General features: G+C 41.3%; 1 protein-coding gene across 1 annotated transcript in view; it reads right to left on the reverse strand.

The window, feature by feature from the left end:
• Window positions 1-248: 248 nt before the first annotated feature.
• Window positions 249-18,179, reverse strand: part of cdh13 (cadherin 13, H-cadherin (heart)) — a 925,252-nt gene continuing 907,321 nt past the window's right edge. Inside the window, exon 15 of the mRNA XM_060923723.1 lies at window positions 249-474. Coding sequence (XP_060779706.1) covers window positions 467-474 — 8 coding nt within the window. The 3' untranslated portion in view covers window positions 249-466. The remainder of the gene's footprint in view (window positions 475-18,179) is intronic.

Consider the following 18,179-nt stretch of genomic DNA (forward strand, 5'->3'; position numbering starts at 1 on the left):
TTTAAACTTTGAAGGCTTTTGGCTACCACCTTGCCCTAAGAAACCACAGTCACGGCAGACTAAACACGCCTTACGCCCTCGCCTTACATTAGTAAACAAAGTCGTACAGTACTCTTTAACCAGAGACAAATAAAATACATCAGAAAGTCTAATTGCTTTTCCCCCATCCGGTACATCCTTATCCAGTGAGAGTTCATTCAGGCAGTAGCATCCATGACAGTGTCCAGTGGTATGAGGGAAAGATGTGAGAGGAAAGGAATAAGAAAGAGAGAGAGAGAGAGAGAGAGAGAGAGAAGGGGGTTAACTTATTATGGTGCTGGACAAAATAAACTGAAGGCCTACAGTTAAAGGTGTTTTCGGAAATGTGGTGAAAGGTCCTTGTCAGTTGCCTCAGTCTTGGTTTGATGAGGGCATGGACTGGGAGATGCTCGTCAGTGTTGGAAAATGGCAACAGACAGATTGAGCTTTACAAGCCTGAGAGAGAGAGAGAGAGAGAGAGAGAGCAAAGAATAAACAGTGGGCATTTTAAGCAAGACTGAGTTCATCAAAGATCAAAAGGCAATCAAAGACATATCACTTTGAAGTTATGATTAAAATCCACTGAAGATCTTTCGTCTTCAAAAGTTTCAAAACTTCTGATGCTCATTCTTTAGAAAAGTTTAGAGAGCTGATGTAAACATGCCATTGTATTACTGATGTTTTGTCTGTATGTGTGTGGGGGGGAATTCTCTTTTGTGTCTGGTTCCTCTCAAGGTTTCTTGCTCATGCCACATCAAGGTGTTTTTTTTCTTGACACTGTCACCTTCTGGTTTGCTCATTAGGGATAAATTTTGAAATTCAGAGATGTAAAATTTATATATTTCTGTAAAGCTGATTTGTGACAATATCCATTGTTAAAAAGCACAATACAAATAAAATTGAACGGAATTGGATTGAATTGGGGCGGCACGGTGGTGTCATATCCAGGGTGTATTCGTGCCTCATGCCCAGTGTTTTTGGGATAGGATCTAGATCCACCATGATCCTGACCAGAATAAAGCAGTTCCTGAGAGTGAGTGAGGGTGTGAGTGTTCTGCTGGGATTTGTTTTGCTCTACCTCTATGTGGTTGTCTGTGTGGGTGAAAAGGTGCCATAATCCTGCAGACTGACTGTTATTTTTGTCTCACTGCATATGGTTTGCATAAAACTGAAGCAAACAAATACACTATGCTGTAAAAAGGTGTATTAAAAATAATCTCAAAGTCAAAGTCCGTCCCATGCTAGGACCTGGTCTTCCCAGGCAGTCTCCTGTCCTAGTAGTAACCAGGACCTTAAGGCGCATTGGACGGCACCGATCTCTGTTTCTATAGCCCTTGGTCCCTGGCCTATACAGCTAGGGTTACGGGGGTGGGGGTTCTAGTCCTCTGGTAACTGTGAACGTTTAAAGGCCTCTGCATGCTCTTGCGACAAGGCTTTCGCAGATAGCTTTTCGCAGACAGTTGTAATTTATCGTTGAGCGGGGAGTAATAGGCGTGCGCGATGTTATTCACCGGCACAACGCAAGGGGGCGCGAAGTCGCTAGGAGTAGTTGGTGGGTGTGGTTAGTGGAGTGTTTATCCTCCGGTTACTTATAATGATTAGAACTTTTTTTTTTTATAATGACTAGAACTGGAGTCGTATAGATGTACGTACTTCCTCGATCAACCGCTCTTCGTGCTGCTCCATCTTCGCTCGTGTTTTTAAAAATGCCGGTCGTGAAAATAAACCAAACCGGGAAAGTAGGGAAGCGGAAGTGCGTGTACAGCGGATGTAGAGTGGACCAATCAGAGCCCTCTTGTCTGCGGCGCTGTCTGCGAGGCTTCTGCGGTGGTCACAATTTTTGGGAGGTGCGCGCAGAGCGTCTGCGAAGGTGGGTGGGGGGGCTACGCAGACACTGTCTGCGACGCTATCTGCGAGGACTGGGTTGTCAGCATAAATTGGCCTTAACTCCCCACTCACATCTGTATTGCAGTATGCCTTGCCAGACAGCAGTAGGTACCATTTTTATGATGGTCTTTGGTATGACCCAACTGCATGTAGAACTTGCAATCTTCCAATCAAGAGGCAGACACGCTAACCACTATGCTAGCTCACAGTAAAAGTAATCTAAAGGGATAGCAAAAGTATATGGTAAGGTGAACGGTACAGTGGTGCTTGAAAGTTTGTGAACCCTTTAGAATTTTCTATATTTCTGCATAAATATGACCTAAAACATCATCAGATTTTCACACAAGTCCTAAAAGTAGATAAAGAAAACCCAGTTAAACAAATGAGACAAAAATATTTTACTTGGTCATTTATTTATTGAGGAAAATGATCTGATATTACATATCTGTGAGTGGCAAAAGTATGTGAACCTTTGCTTTCAGTATCTGGTGAGGATTTTAACTTGGCCATTCCAAAACATTAACTTTCTTCTTTAACCATTCTTTGGTAGAACGACTTGTGTGCTTAGGGTCATTGTCTTGCTGCATGACCCACCTTCTCTTGAGATTCAGTTCATGGACAGATGTCCTGACATTTTCCTTTAGAATTTGCTGGTATAATTCAGAATTCATTGTTCCATCAATGATGGCAAGCCGTCCTGGCCCAGATACAGCAAAACAGGCCCAAACCATGATACTACCACCACCATGTTTCACAGATGGGATTAAGTTCTTATGCTGGAATGCAGTGTTTTCCTTTCTCCAAACATAACACTTCTCATTTAAACCAAAAAGTTCTATTTTGGTCTCATCCATCCACAAAACATTTTTCCAATAGCCTTCTGGTTTGTTCACATGAACTTTAGCAAACTGCAGACGAGCAGCAATGTTCTTTTTGGACAGCAGTGGCTTTCTCCTTGCAACCCTACCATGCACACCATTGTTGTTCAGTGTTCCCCTGATATGGTGGACTCATGAACATTAACATTAGCTAATGTGAGAGAGGCCTTCAGTTGCTTAGAAGTTGCCCTGGGGTCCTTTGTGACCTCGCTGACTATTACACGCCTTGCTCTTGAAGCGATCTTTGTTGGTCAACCACTCCTGAGGAGGGTAACAATGGTCCTGAATTTCATTCATTCATACACAATCTGTCTGACTGTGGATTGGTGGAGTCCAAACTCTTTAGAGATGGTTTTGTAACCTTTTCCAGCCTGATGAGCATCAACAATGCTTTTTCTGAGGTCCTCAGAAATATCCTTTGTTCATGCCATGATACACTTCCACAAACGTGTTGTGAAGATCAGACTTTGATAGATCCCTGTTCTTTAAATAAAACAGAGTGCCCACTCACACCTGATTGTCATCCCATTGATGGAAAACATCTGACTCTAATTTCACCTTCAAATTAACTGCTAATCCTAGAGGTTCACATACTTTTGCCACTCACAGATATGCAATATTGGATCATTTTCCTCAATAAATAAATGACCAAGTATAATATTTTTGTCTCATTTGTTTAACTGGGTTCTCTTTATCTACTTTTAGGACTTGTGTGAAAATCTGATGATGTTTTAGGTCATATTTATGCAGAAATCTAGAAAATTCTAAAGGGTTCACAAACTTTCAAGCACCACTCTACCAGCAGCAAGTTAAATGTTCGTTGTGACCTTCAGTTACAATCTATCATACAGAAGAACTGAGCTTATTTATATTGTGACATCACTGCTATATATACTCTAAAGTATTATTCACAAGTCTCATCTCATAGGGACATCACACTCCATTACCTGTAATACTGACATAATGCTACAACAAATAAAACAGAACTTTGGTATTGGAAACTGGGCTGACAAATGAATCCACTCATGTACAAAAGTAATACTGAGGGTATACTTCCCGGATCTTTCACTAGCTCCATTATTATTATTTCTCTCTCCATTTTCCACTCTCTGTCTCTCGCTCTTGTTTTTCTCCTGGGCTGTATTCACAAAATTAGATTAAGGACCAGTTTTGAAAAATGCAAGCTGTAATTTTTCGAGACGTTCAGAAATGAATTGGCCTGTAGGCCTGCGAAATGCTAGACCGATCGAAACATGCCAGATGTGATGGTGGAATATTTAATAGGAAGAACTATTGATTTCCCCCCTTTTATGTGTGTTTTTTCCATCTAGCCACTATTTGTATTTTGGTCCTAAGTGAATCTGAAAGGGAAATAAAAATTGAACACTTTTCAGAAGCACAGAGAAAATCTCCTCTGTTTCAGAAATACCTTTTGCAAATGTAATGAGACCCCTGCACCCTTTATTCATGCACGGAGGCCTAGAGATACACCAGGTAATTCTTTCTCCTTAGGCAAAAAGCGTGAGAAACATAAAAATACATAACCAAATCAATTCCACTCACTTCTCTGAGATGCAGTGAAGTCAGGCAAAAAACAGATAATCCAACACAGATGTACAAAGCTATACCCATATAAACACACACACACACACACACACACACACACCCACACACACACACCCCTCCTCTACCATGAGCAGAACAGAGGAGGGAAGTGCAGACCTGGCATCTGCCACAGATCTGAAACACGGAGAAAATGAAGGATTGAGGGAGCAGGACGAAAGAGCGTTTGATCTAATTAGGATCATGCTGATTGGAAGAAAGTGGTTGTGGCAGCAGTCAGCTGGAGTTGGTGCAAACATGATAACGTGACCCCTGTGCTCCAGCACAGCAGCCCGCTCGCTTAATATACAATCTTTCTTCCTTTTCTCAGACTGGCACTCTATCGTTCTCAAAATAAAATGTAACAGCAGATGGCTGTCAAATTTGCCGTTGAGGGACCTTGGCTAAGTTTCTTCTTTCAGACTTTACACTGAGCCTTTTAGAAACTCTAAATATATGTGGCTGCACCACTTTAAAATCACACGACACCACCAATTCCTCTTCACTAATCCACAGCAAACGCACATTTTCTTTTACCAAATAACAGACTTTAATTCCCTCATGTTTCAACCTGATATTAATTAAGCCAAAAAGGGTCACAGTGAAGTGCAACATGTATACCACAGAGGAATTAAAAAAGGGAAATGCTTCTAAATGTCATTCAGATGGATTTTTTTTTTCTTTCCTTCAAGATACGGTTCCTCTGTAGTCAGAGTAGATTAAAAGCGTAAAAGCGGTTGTCTTGGCAGAAAAGGGGATTTAAAACTTCAGTGGATTGCCAGTGGCTCAGTTGTGTGATGGATGGAGCTTGGACTTATTTCCCTGTTTGTGGATTAATTACATTTCAGCCCTCCAAGAATCTTTTATCAGATTAGCAGTGGCTTTAAAAGTCTTGCTCAGTTCAGATCTATTGCTTTCCAGTCTCCACAGACTGCCCTTTCGATATACTCTGGTTATACTCTCATTATACTCGAACTACTGTTGTATCATATAGTTACTGGGGTACTTTTTTGTTGGCTCATAACAGATCATAATAAGTGGAAATAAGTTTCAGTAAATAAATGGAGGAGTTAAAGGCTTGGGTGAATTTGAACTTGAAGATGATAATTCTGTTTATATAGATTTCTGTAAAAGCAGAACTCCCCCGTTCGATGTGAGTTCCTGGACCATGACAGAGCCACTGAGTGTCTGATATCTTTTGTACACTTTTCTGGCCACAAGCTTCAGAAAACCATCGGCTGCTATCTTATTGGCTCTCTGTACTTCTACGTATACGCACCATTTGGGTTTTTCAGAGTAGGATGTAGCCACTAAGTTGAAATAAATACAGAGAATTCGGTGTTTAAAAGGTTAATGAAACTTTTTTGATGCAGTTAGTGGTGAGTAAACAAGATGTTTGCTTTCTATAATTGCCAATGGCCGAAGGTTGGTCATCTGTCAGTTGAATTGCCTGTTTCTCTGAAAACAGGTCGTGAACATGTTTATCAATGAGTTTATATTTGCACATTATATATCAACTGAAACTGGACAGCTAAAGACTGAAAAAAGACCAGATATTATTATTATTATTATTATTATTATTATTATTATTATTTTAAATCTTCAACTTTCCAGTTAGGGTGACTCTGTACCTACGATAGCCTCAGATTCCTGTTCTTGGCTTGTGAGTGGAATGGATGAGGTCTTCTGCCATTATAGCACATCCACCTCAAATTTTGATGATTTTGGTGCTCTGAGATGCTGTTCTACTCACAATGGTTGTAAAGACTGCTTATTCGAGTTACGATAGACTTCCTGTCAGCTCAAACAAGTCAGGTCATTCTTCTCTTATTTCTCTCATCAACAAGATGTTTCAACCTGCAGATCCTCTGCACACTGGATGGTTCTTGTTTTTCACACTATACTGTGAAAACTCTAGAGACTGTTGTGTGTGAAAATCCCAGGGGAACAGCTGTTTCTGAAATACTCAAACCAGCCCACCTGGCACCAACACTGAGATCACATTTTTCTCTCATACATAGCCAATACAAAATAGTCAAAATTCATAGAAAATAGTCAAGATACAGAAAAACCTATAAATGAGTGAATGAGCAGGTGTGGCCAAACTTTTGAGTGGTACTGTACATGGACACACACACACAAGCAAAGGTTTGGACACACATACTCGTTCATGTAGAACAATACTGAAGACATCATCTCATCTCATTATCTCTAGCCGCTTTATCCTGTTCTACAGGCAAGCTGGAGCCTATCCCAGCTGACTACGGGCGAAAGGTGGGGTACACCCTGGACAAGTCGCCAGGTCATCACAGGGCTGACACATAGACACAGACAACCATTCACACTCACATTCACACCTACGGTCAATTTAGAGTCACCAGTTAACCTAACCTGCATGTCTTTGGACTGTGGGGGAAACCGGAGCACCCGGAGGAAACCCACGCGGACATGGGGAGAACATGCAAACTCCGCACAGAAAGGCCCTCGCCGGCCATGGGGCTCGAACCCGGACCTTCTTGCTGTGAGGCGACAGCGCTAACCACTACACCACCGTGCCGCCACTGAAGACATCAAAACCATAAAATAAATAGAGGATATTACACAGTTGTGCAAAGATATGAAGTTTATCTTCGAGTAGTGAACATATTCACAAGTGAGCAAAGTGAACGAGTGAAAAAATTTTCACCACGAGAAGATAAGCTTCATATCTTTGTGCCACCATCTAACGTTCTTTATATTGAATGGACACATGCACACATACCGTACACAAAAAAATAATGAACCCCCCCCCAACAACCCACAAAGCAAAACAGCCAAGTTAATGAAAATAATTTTAATTTTGAACCAGTTCATCATTTTGACAGTGCATGTCTAGTTAACAGGAAAACACTGGGAGTGACATCATTGGAGTGAAATATCGGAAAATATATCACTCAGATCTGTGATGTATTTTGTATGAAAAATGCAAGTTTTTTAACACAAGAAGATAAACTTCCTATCTTCAAGCCAACATTTCATGTTCTTTTTATTATATAGACACATTCACAAACAAAAAGTACCCAAATTTATCAAAACAATTCATCGATTTCCTCACAAGTAACATATTGAGATTTATCTCATGTTTTTGGTTCACGTCCTGGATGTGGCATGTATGACCGGAACATTTGAGGACATTTTGAGGACCAGAACACATTTGCTAGGACATTTTAGCTGGTCTTCAGTTTTTCAAAGGGCTGCTTACCAGTTAAGACTTAGTTTTAGGGTTCAGGTTAGATTTAGGTTTAGGTCAGGGTGTAAGGGTTGGGGTTGGGCATTTAGTTGTGATGGTTAAGATTAGGGTAAGGGGCTTGGGAATGCATTATGTCAATGAGTGTTCCCACAAAGCTAGAAGTACTAATGGGTGGCATGGTGGTGAAAGTGGTTAGCATTGTTCCCTCACAGTAAGAAGGTTCTGGGTTTGAGCCCAGCGGCCAACAGAGGCCTTTCTATGTGGAGTTTGCATGTTCTCCCCGTGTCTGCATGGGTTTCCTCTGGGTGCTCCGGTTTCCCCCACAGTTCAAAGACATGCAGTTAGGTTAACATGGGATGGCCTTGGGCTGAAGTGCCCAAAAATGGCGGCGCGCACGTACGCAGTGGCTTTGCTCTCCTATGATGAACTAAATTTCATTGTACATTTACTCAGTGACAATAAAGGCATTCTATTCTATTCTATTCTAATATGTGTGTGCGTGCACACGTGTGTGAGAGAGAATAAATAAAGGCTGCTGAGAGGATGACTGTTTACAGCTGCTATAACACAAGTGATAATAGGAACTAACTTGTTTTTGCGTTAAACAATATTACATGTAATTATACATTTATATTATTTAAAATGCCATTTTTAGAAATAAATTAAAGATTGTAATTGTTTGCAAATTGCCTTTCATTGCTTGACTCTTGGAGCCACATACCTGTCTTGCCCTTACTTGAAATCCTTCCCTGCCATGGTGTGGTGATGATACCCGGTGACTGTTTCCTCAGTGCATATTCCAAGCATACCTACAGGGGGCAGTGTTGCTATCTTTGTAGTGTGTTAGTGTGTCGTGAATTCAAGAGCACAGACCTCCATTCAGCATTTGTGGCCATGTGCACCATAGGAAATCTAGGCTCGCAGTGGGGAGAAGCAGCACAGCTTCATTTATTTGCATGTGAGAAAACCGTGTTTGCATTCATTGACTATTCATCCAGCCTTCCTATCTGATCAGCTCATAACTGGTACTGAGCGATGCTGGGAGGATTGTGAAGACTAGCTGCCTGCCTTTTCTTACCGTCAACTGTGATCAAAAGCCTTCTGATTTCTAAGGACAAATGAATAAAACAGATACATGTTTTTTTTTTTTAATAAAATCGAGTCAATATATTCAAAGAGTGACAAACCTGCATCGTGGAGACCAACAATGATAGCATGTGGTGGTGAAGCCAGAACTAAATCAGTCATGTTGCACGGTCCTCACGATGTGCTGCTGCGTGTAATTAGAGGGCGGCAGGAGTGGGTAAACTGCAGGATTTGGTGCAGGATTTAGCAGCATTGAAAGAGCACCTTAATGCCAAGCTGCTTATGCACCTTCATATGGAACATGCTTGTGTTGCTCCCCATGCTGACATACATTATTTATGGCTCCACAAAAAGCAAGGGTACTGGAGTGCTTTTTCTGTCAGAAGTAGAGGGAAACAGAAAGCATGGATCTTCTCTACTGTGGTGATATTCAGCCACTCACTCACTCGCTCGCTCTCTTGAAACCGAAATGGCTACTTATAGAGATGGATGAAAGGGAATCTCTGTTCAGGATCAGTAGAGCTGTCTGCAGTTCACTTCCTGAGAACTGGAAGCACCCAAACACACTCTGCTGACTCGATGACTGCTTTCATACTTGGTTGGTCCTAATATTCAGCCTAAATCTCAAGATCAATTCTCGGTTTGTTTGGAAGATGACATCATCCCAGGTTGGTTATCACACTGACAAATTTTCATCCCAACTACATCTGTCTTTTGCAGGAATTGCAAACAATCTTCCATCCCATCTATCCATCATCTCTAGCCGCTTTGTCCTGTTCTACAGGGTCGCAGGCAAGCTAGAGTCTATCCCAGCTGACTACGGGCGAAAGGCGGGGTACACCCTGGACAAGTCGCCAGGTTATCGCAGGGCTGACACACAGAGACAAACAACTATTCACACTCACATTCATACCTACGGTCAATTTAGAGCCTCCAATTAGCCTAACTTGCATGTCTTTGGACTGTGGGGGAAACCAGAGCACCCGGAGGAAACCCACGCAGACACGAGGAGAACATGTAAACTCCTCACAGAAAGGCCCTCGATGGCCACTGGTCTCGAACCCAGGACCTTCTTGCTGTGAGGCGACAGTGCTAACCACTACACCACCATGCCACCCTGCAAACAATCTTATTATCATTTATTTAATAATTTAATATTATGCCACAACACTGCTGAATTTCTATTCTACTGTAATTGGTCAGATGTTGGTGATTAATGTATATAACAGCAACTCTGATAGTCATGCAGGCTACAAGGTTATCACAGGTTGGCAAGGTAATGTGCTTCTTTCTGATAAGTTATCTTTTCGATAGTAACAACTAACACAGAGATTTGTATCGTAGATGCTCCACGTAAACAGATCACAAATGAATTTTTCTGTAAGAAGCTATTTATTTGACATTTACACCACACCGATCAGCCATAACATTAAAACCACTGACAGGGATATATTATGCAGCAAGTGAACAGTCAGTTCTTGAAGTTGATGTGTTGAAAGCAGGAAAAATGAGCAAGCGTAAGCCTCTGCTCCCGCACCAGCAGATTCAGGAGGAGCTTCTTCCCTGAGGTTGTAACCATGCTGAATTCCACACCATCACTCTGCTAGCATCACTGCTCTCATCCTGCACTGTCCAGTACTTTAACATGCCATTTGCACTAATAATTTCTTGTACAAATTTGATCAATGAAATTGTTGCACAAACTATGCCACTTATGCGATATTACTGTACATATAAACAACTGTACATGTTCATACTGCTGCTGCTGCACACACTGCCACTTTATTGTACATATAAACATCTGTACATATGGGTTAACTACTGCTAACTATACATACAACCTTACATACTCTCTAATCCTGTCCATTTCCCCCTCTGTAAATATGCATTTAAATATTTACAAACATATCTGTATATCCTCACGGTCCATCACTGTATATAGTATGCTGCCGTACTTACTTCTGGCACTTATCTGTAAATTAAACTGTATTTTGCACTTCTGTATTTTGCAGAAGTTAGGATCTAACTTCTGGTTAGATCCTAACTGCATTTCACTGGCTTTGTACCTGTACGCTGCATTATGACAATAAAGATGAATCTATTCTAATGTAATCTAGTTTAATCTGAGTGACTTTGACAAGGGCCAAATTGTGATGGCCAGATGACTGGGTCTGAGCATCTCCAAAACAGCACATATCGTAGGGTGTTCCTGGTATGTAGTGGTTAGTACCGACCAAAAGTGGTCCAAGGAAGGACAACCGGTGAATCAGCGACAAGGTCATGGGCGGCCAAAGCTCACTGATGTGTGTTTGGGGCAAAGACTAACCCGTCTGGTTAGATCCCACAGAAGAGCTACTGGAGCACAAATTGTTGAAAAGTTAATGTTGGCTATGACAGAAAGGTGTCAGAACACATGGTGCATTCCATTTTGCTGCATACAAGGCTGCATAGGTGCCGGGTGGTCAGAGTGCCCATGCTGACCCCTGTCCACTGACAAAAACTCCTACAATAGGCATGTGAGCATCAGAAGTAGAACAATGAGCAGTTGAAGAAGGTGGCCTGGTCTGATGGATCATGTTTTCTTTTACATCGTATGGATAGCCAGGTCCATGTGTGTAGGTTACCTGGGGAAAAGATGGCACCAGGATGCACTATGGAAAGAAGACAAGCCAGTGGAGGCAGTGTAATGCTCTGGGCAATGTTCTGCTGGGAAACCTTGGGTCCTGATACCCATGTGGATGTTACTTTGAAACGTACCACCTACCTAAACATTGTTGCAGACCAAGTACGCCACTTCATGGCTGCAGTATTCCCTAATGGCAATGGCCTCTTTCAACAGGATAATGTGCTCTGGCGCACTGCAAATATTGTTCAGGAATGCTTTGAGGAACATGACAAAGAATTCAAGGTGCTGACTTGGCCTCCAAATTCCCCAGGTTTCAATCCGATTGAGCATCTCTGGGATGTGCTGGACAAACAAGTCTGATCCATGGACACCCCACCTTGCATCTTGCAGGACTTAAAGGATTTGCTGCTAGTGTCTTGGTACCAGATACCATAGCACACCTTCAGAGGTCTTGTGGAGTCCATACCTTGATGAGCCAGAACTGTTTTGGCAGCACAAGAGGGACCTATACAATATTAGGCAGGTGATTTTAATGTTACAGCTGATTGGTATATGCAAGTAGTCTCCATTGTCAGTGTTTTTAAACAGTCAGAAGTAAAGCTGTAACATTTGTAATTTGTAAAATCAAGGATTATATCTACAGACAGACGCTAAAAACACATACGCTTGATTGATTATGAGGGAACACATACACGCAGGCAAGGCAGAAAGAAAGCTTGTAAATATGAACAGCACACATATACACACAAGGGGTGGCACGGTGGTGTAGTGGTTAGCGCTGTCGCCTCACAGCAAGAAGGTCCTGGGTTCGAGCCCCAGGGCCGGCGAGGGCCTTTCTGTGCGGAGTTTGCATGTTCTCCCCGTGTCCGCGTGGGTTTCCTCCGGGTGCTCCGGTTTCCCCCACAGTCCAAAGACATGCAGGTTAGGTTAACTGGTGACTCTAAATTGACCGTAGGTGTGAATGTGAGTGTGAATGGTTGTCTGTGTCTATGTGTCAGCCCTGTGATGACCTGGCGACTTGTCCAGGGTGTACCCCGCCTTTCGCCCGTAGTCAGCTGGGATAGGCTCCAGCTTGCCTGCGACCCTGTAGAAAGATAAAGCGGCTAGAGATAATGAGATGAGATGAGACATGTACACACATCCTATTACAGAGACAGTATTACTGAGGCATTTTGTACAACACTGTGATGGGAACAGTAAAAGGAGAAAAACGATATGGGAAAGATTCCTCAGGCAAGATCATCAGTGTCGTATGGAGAGTATTAGGCATTAGTGTAGTGGTGTGGGTTTGCAGGCTGTTGGACATTATGAATAGGACTGTCCTTCAAAGCATAAAGAAAAAAAAATTACACCACAAGCAAAGAATCTCTTTGAACGCCTGGCAATTAACATTCAGGCATGAACAGTGCAATGACTGCTGATACTGATGAAAACAAGGTAGTTTTAGAAGGAAATTGTAAGAATGGTTATGAATATCATGTAAAAAAAAACAATCAGAGGGAAGATGAAACGCTAACACACCAGCTATATGTTTGTGGTAGAAAGGAGACTTAAGATTGTGTCGATAAGATGTGAGAGATGGTGACTTATTAGAGGACAGATAATGAAATAGTGATCTAGCAAGAACTGAAAACAGAGAGTGACAGAGACAAAGATGGAGTGTGATAGAGCGACAGAGCGAGAGAGAGAGAGGGAATGATGCCTGGAGGTCATGTTGGGCTCAGGCCTCTCAATGCCTCCATTGTGCCATGAATTACAGATGGAGCCCTTTTCTACCCGAACCCTTGGGCATGGAAGTCAGCCATAGAGCATACACACACACACACACACACACACACACACACACACACACACACACACACACACACACACACACACAAGTAGTTCTCCATCATATAGAATATGTGATATAGCTACAGAAGTGACTCATGTAAATGCACGCACACACACACACACACACACACACACACACACACACACACACACACACACACACACACACACACTCACTCACTCACTTACGGATAAGCACACAGACGAATGGTAGACCAAACATCCCAGCAGAACACAAATCTTAAAAACTCAGAAATCTATTTCTCTACTAAATTGCCTGAGAAACAGGTCCATTATGGCCCGTCTCATGAGTGGAGTAAATTATTAATGCTATTGCAAATGGTATAAATGAGATATACTACTATGCTATGAGATATAAGCAAAGGAATGGCTAGGCTGGGCCATTCTGGGCAAAACACACACACACACACACACACACACACACACACACACACACACACACACACACACACACACACAGTTATTGATGGAATGTAGCATGGAAATGGAGGAATTTTAAATTCTGTCATAAAAATGTTGCAGCTTTTATGAGTGCTTATTATACACAGAGCCACTCCACCTATTTGCTGACAAGATTGAATTGAGAGAAATTTACTGTCAAACTTATAAAAATGTAATGAAATGTAAAGACGAGAGCCAACTCAGATAACAGTACGTCCTGCCAGCTTTCACAAATGGGCTTTAAGCTGCAGAAGAACAGCCCTGCACTTAAATATACCAAATATATAGATGTAATTATTCTATGCACATTCACTGTAGGGGCAGCACAGTGGTGTAGTGGTTAGTGCTGTCACCTCACAGCAAGAAGGTCCTGGGTTCGAGCCCCGTGGCCGGCGAGGGCCTTTCTGTGCGGAGTTTGCATGTTCTCCCCGTGTCCGCGTGGGTTTCCTCCGGGTGCTCCGGTTTCCCCCACAGTCCAAAGACATGCAGGTTAGGTTAACTGGTGACTCTAAATTGAGCGTAGGTGTGAATGTGAGTGTGAATGGTTGTCTGTGTCTCTGTGTCAGCCCTGTGATGACCTGGCGACTTGTCCAGGGTGTACCCCGCCTTTCGCCCATAGTCAGCTGGGATAGGCTCCAGCTTGCCTGCGACCCTGTAGAAGGATAAAGCGGCTAGAGATAATGAGATGAGACATTCACTGTATATAAGCAATTACATGCTCTGATTGGCTACTCTGCAACAAGGCTATCAGCTCGTATACCGTGAGTAGAGAAAATCAAAATGGCGGACTATGTTGCTGAACCAACCGAGGATGAAATAAAAACTCTACTTGAAAACAAACCCACGAACATACAAAAAAAGGAACAAAATATGGAATAAAAGTATTTGATGGTAAGAACGTATCTTTTTAATTTTTTAAGAATTATTATTACAACATTTTTCACAAATTGCTACTGTAATTTCGCCGGTTTGTTTACATTCTAGGTGGAAATGAGTTTGTTGGATGTTTTGTATAAAGTTCTTATTTATTGAATTTGCAAAAATTAAAATTAAAAGTCCTCTGTTTCTCAAAATCCAGTGAATGTGGATATACACACACACACACACACACACACACACACACACACACACACACACACACACACACACACACACACAACAGTTATTCCACTCAGTCTCGTCGTACATGGCTTATAGTCAACTCGACTCTATGCGCCTTGTCGGCTTTCAGCTCATGTACGACTCCATTTCATGGAATAACTGTTAAATGTACAGATACAAAAAAAACAGACCACTTTTGTATATATGCAAATCCATAAATCAGCCATAAATTATTTGTAATCATACCATTACCATATAATTTATCTTTGGCCAAGAGACATCTTCCTAGATGCACAATCTATAATTCAAAGGGAGCATGCTTTAAAACATTTATGCAAATGTATTCAGAATCTAACCCAATGGGCCTCAACAAAAAGTAGTTTCTCTGGCCCTGAAGACCTGGGCTTGCTGCCAGTAAACAAGCTAAAGGTCCGAGAGGGGCCATGATCAGCCAAAAGGCCCAAACCAGGCAGACTGTATTTTCATACTGCTTACAAATGTGCAGCCAAAATAGTGAGGAAAAAAACTGGGACTTTTGGAGAAGTGATGTCAGTATGGGTCATGGTGCTTGATGAAAGGTTAGCTTTTGAGAATAACTAAATGCCTTGAATAACTGAAGATACACATAAACTATAAAAGCAACTGCTGAGGATGTGTGAACTTGTTACCTTATTAACGGTGAATTACTTACGGAATAAAATACAGCTAAAATAATTAACAATGGGGTAGAGTGCTACGGCATGAAATTACTGTTTCAACCCAGAAGTTGATCATTTTCTAAAACCATCATATTCACATCATTTATTCCTCTTACACCACAGCAACTTGCAAACAATTACAATCTTTAAGTTATAACCAAAAAAATGTAATTTTTAACAATATAAATGTATAATTACATGTGATGTTTAATGCAAAAAAAAAGTTAATGCCTGTTATCACTTACGGTATGTTATAGCAGCTATAAACATCCATCCTTTCAGCAGCCTTTATTCTCTCTCCCTCTCTCTGAAAGCTCTGACACCGATACTCCATTCCTAAGCTTTCAATAGTCTCCACAAAGTTTCACTGTATTAGCAATTTTATAATTTGTTTTTTATGAAATAAATACATTTATCATCAGTCTTAGATGACATACAATTTGCTGTGGATGAGCTATTACTATAGAAATGACACTGTATTAGAACAGGTGCTTTAATATGAACTTGAGACTTGAATTACAGCTGGAACTACTCTCAGGACTGCTGTTACAGAAAATTAACCAACAATCAGATTTGAGAATTCAAGAGCACTCTGGTACAGTATAAAGAGGAACATTTGTACATGATACAGGATTTACAGTACCAGTCAAAAGTTTGAACACACCTACTCATTCATAGGTTTTTCTATATTTTGAGGATTTTCTACACTGTAGAACAATACTGACGACTATGAAATAAAACTATGAAATAACATATGGAACATCTATGTAATTATAAATAAAAAATGTTAAAAAAATATGTTTCACATTTTAGATTCTGCAAAGTAGCCCCATTTATCTCGATGACACTTTGTACACTATTTAGTAGAAGACCTGGGTTAGATATGTATGCACATAATTTAGGAGAGGATAACTCAACTGTTATAGGCTAATTTGAACCCAAGGAACAACTTGGGATGTGTGCCAAAATCGCTATCCGGGGCGAACAGGCCGAAAATTACCAATCCAAGATGGCTGCCGGTAGCCATACTGAAAATATCAATTTTTGAACCACTCACCACAGAAGTATGTGCAATACCTCATTTTATGGGTTATTGGGTATGGGGAATCCATTAGTGACATCATTTTCATGATTGAAGGAAAAGGGAACAAGCTATGGTTGAGTGCAAGTTAAAAAAAAAAAAAAACACCAAAAATTGGCCAAAATTGCAATTTCACAGAAAACATGAAAAAAACAGAATAACCCTACCTCAAACATGAAATCATGGATTTGGGAGACCTATTCACATAATTTAGGAGAGTATAAGAAAGCAAGCATTTGATTAATATAAAGAAATTTTATTTTCAATCATACTATTATGATCAATGGAATGTTAAAGGAGAACTGAAGGCAAATTTTTTATGATCAAAATTCTATTTATCTCATTTTATTAAATATAGGAATGCATTTTTGATCGCTATTTTGTCACTGCTATAGCAAGTTATGAGTGTTTGAAATCTCATCTCATCTCATCTCATCTCATTATCTCTAGCCGCTTTATCCTTCTACAGGGTTGCAGGCAAGCTGGAGCCTATCCCAGCTGACTACGGGCGAAAGGCGGGGTACACCCTGGACAAGTCGCCAGGTCATCACAGGGCTGACACATAGACACAGACAACCATTCACACTCACATTCACACCTACGGTCAATTTAGAGTCACCAGTTAACCTAACCTGCATGTCTTTGGACTGTGGGGGAAACCGGAGCACCCGGAGGAAACCCACGCGGACACGGGGAGAACATGCAAACTCCACACAGAAAGGCCCCCGCCGGCCCCGGGGCTCGAACCCAGGACCTTCTTGCTGTGAGGCGACAGCGCTAACCACTACACCACCGTGCCGCCCAGTGTTTGAAATATGCTCTGTAATATATCAGTCCATATGTTAAAGCAATAGCCGTAAAACAGATTCGCTGAGACCTGTGCGAGACATCGTAGCACGGAAGTAAAACGTACAGCGGAAATCAAAGTGACCAACATCTGCCAACGTTGTCAAAAAGATGTGCGCGCCCTCTTTCGAATGCTGATGTAATCAAGCCGGAAGTTTTGTTTGTTTTGATAGCAATCAGGAAAGTTTGAAAAAAGTAGGCAGTAATCGTCATTTAAACTCGTTTTTGTGCAATAGTTCGTTTGGAAAACAGTTTTAAAAATGGCGGCGCTGACACCTGGCTGACATTTCATGTTTCGAAGTCTCGCACAAGTCTCGTGAAGATCGCGCGGATAAGCGACGCAACATGGCTAAAAACCGAATAGGCTGATAAGTATAATATTTAATTGCAATTAGTTGCCAATACGAGTCACGGTATACGGTTACTAAAACAAAAAATGTAACTGAATAACACGTTAATTAAGAAATAAAGCAAGTTTAAAAATGACTTCAGTTCCCCTTTAAAGTGAAAAATACAAAACAAAACTTGTTACTTTAGTAGGCAGCAGTATCTTGAGAGCCTAAATGTTTAACAGACAACAATACAACTTTTAACATCACATTATTACTCACATAAACCAGGGCCAGGGAGATGAAGACTAACACAATAATAATACCGTAATGCTGGCGGCCATCTTGGATTGGTAATTTTCAGGCTGTTCGCCCCGGATAGCGATTTTGGCACACATCCCACGTTATTCCTTGGGGTTAAATTAGCCTATAACAGTTGAGTTATCCTCTCCTAAATTATGTGCATACATGTCTAAGCCAGGTCCTAGACTAATTGGCATTCT

Source organism: Neoarius graeffei, chromosome 6 (assembly GCF_027579695.1).
Source record: "Neoarius graeffei isolate fNeoGra1 chromosome 6, fNeoGra1.pri, whole genome shotgun sequence".
Taxonomy (NCBI): domain Eukaryota; kingdom Metazoa; phylum Chordata; class Actinopteri; order Siluriformes; family Ariidae; genus Neoarius; species Neoarius graeffei.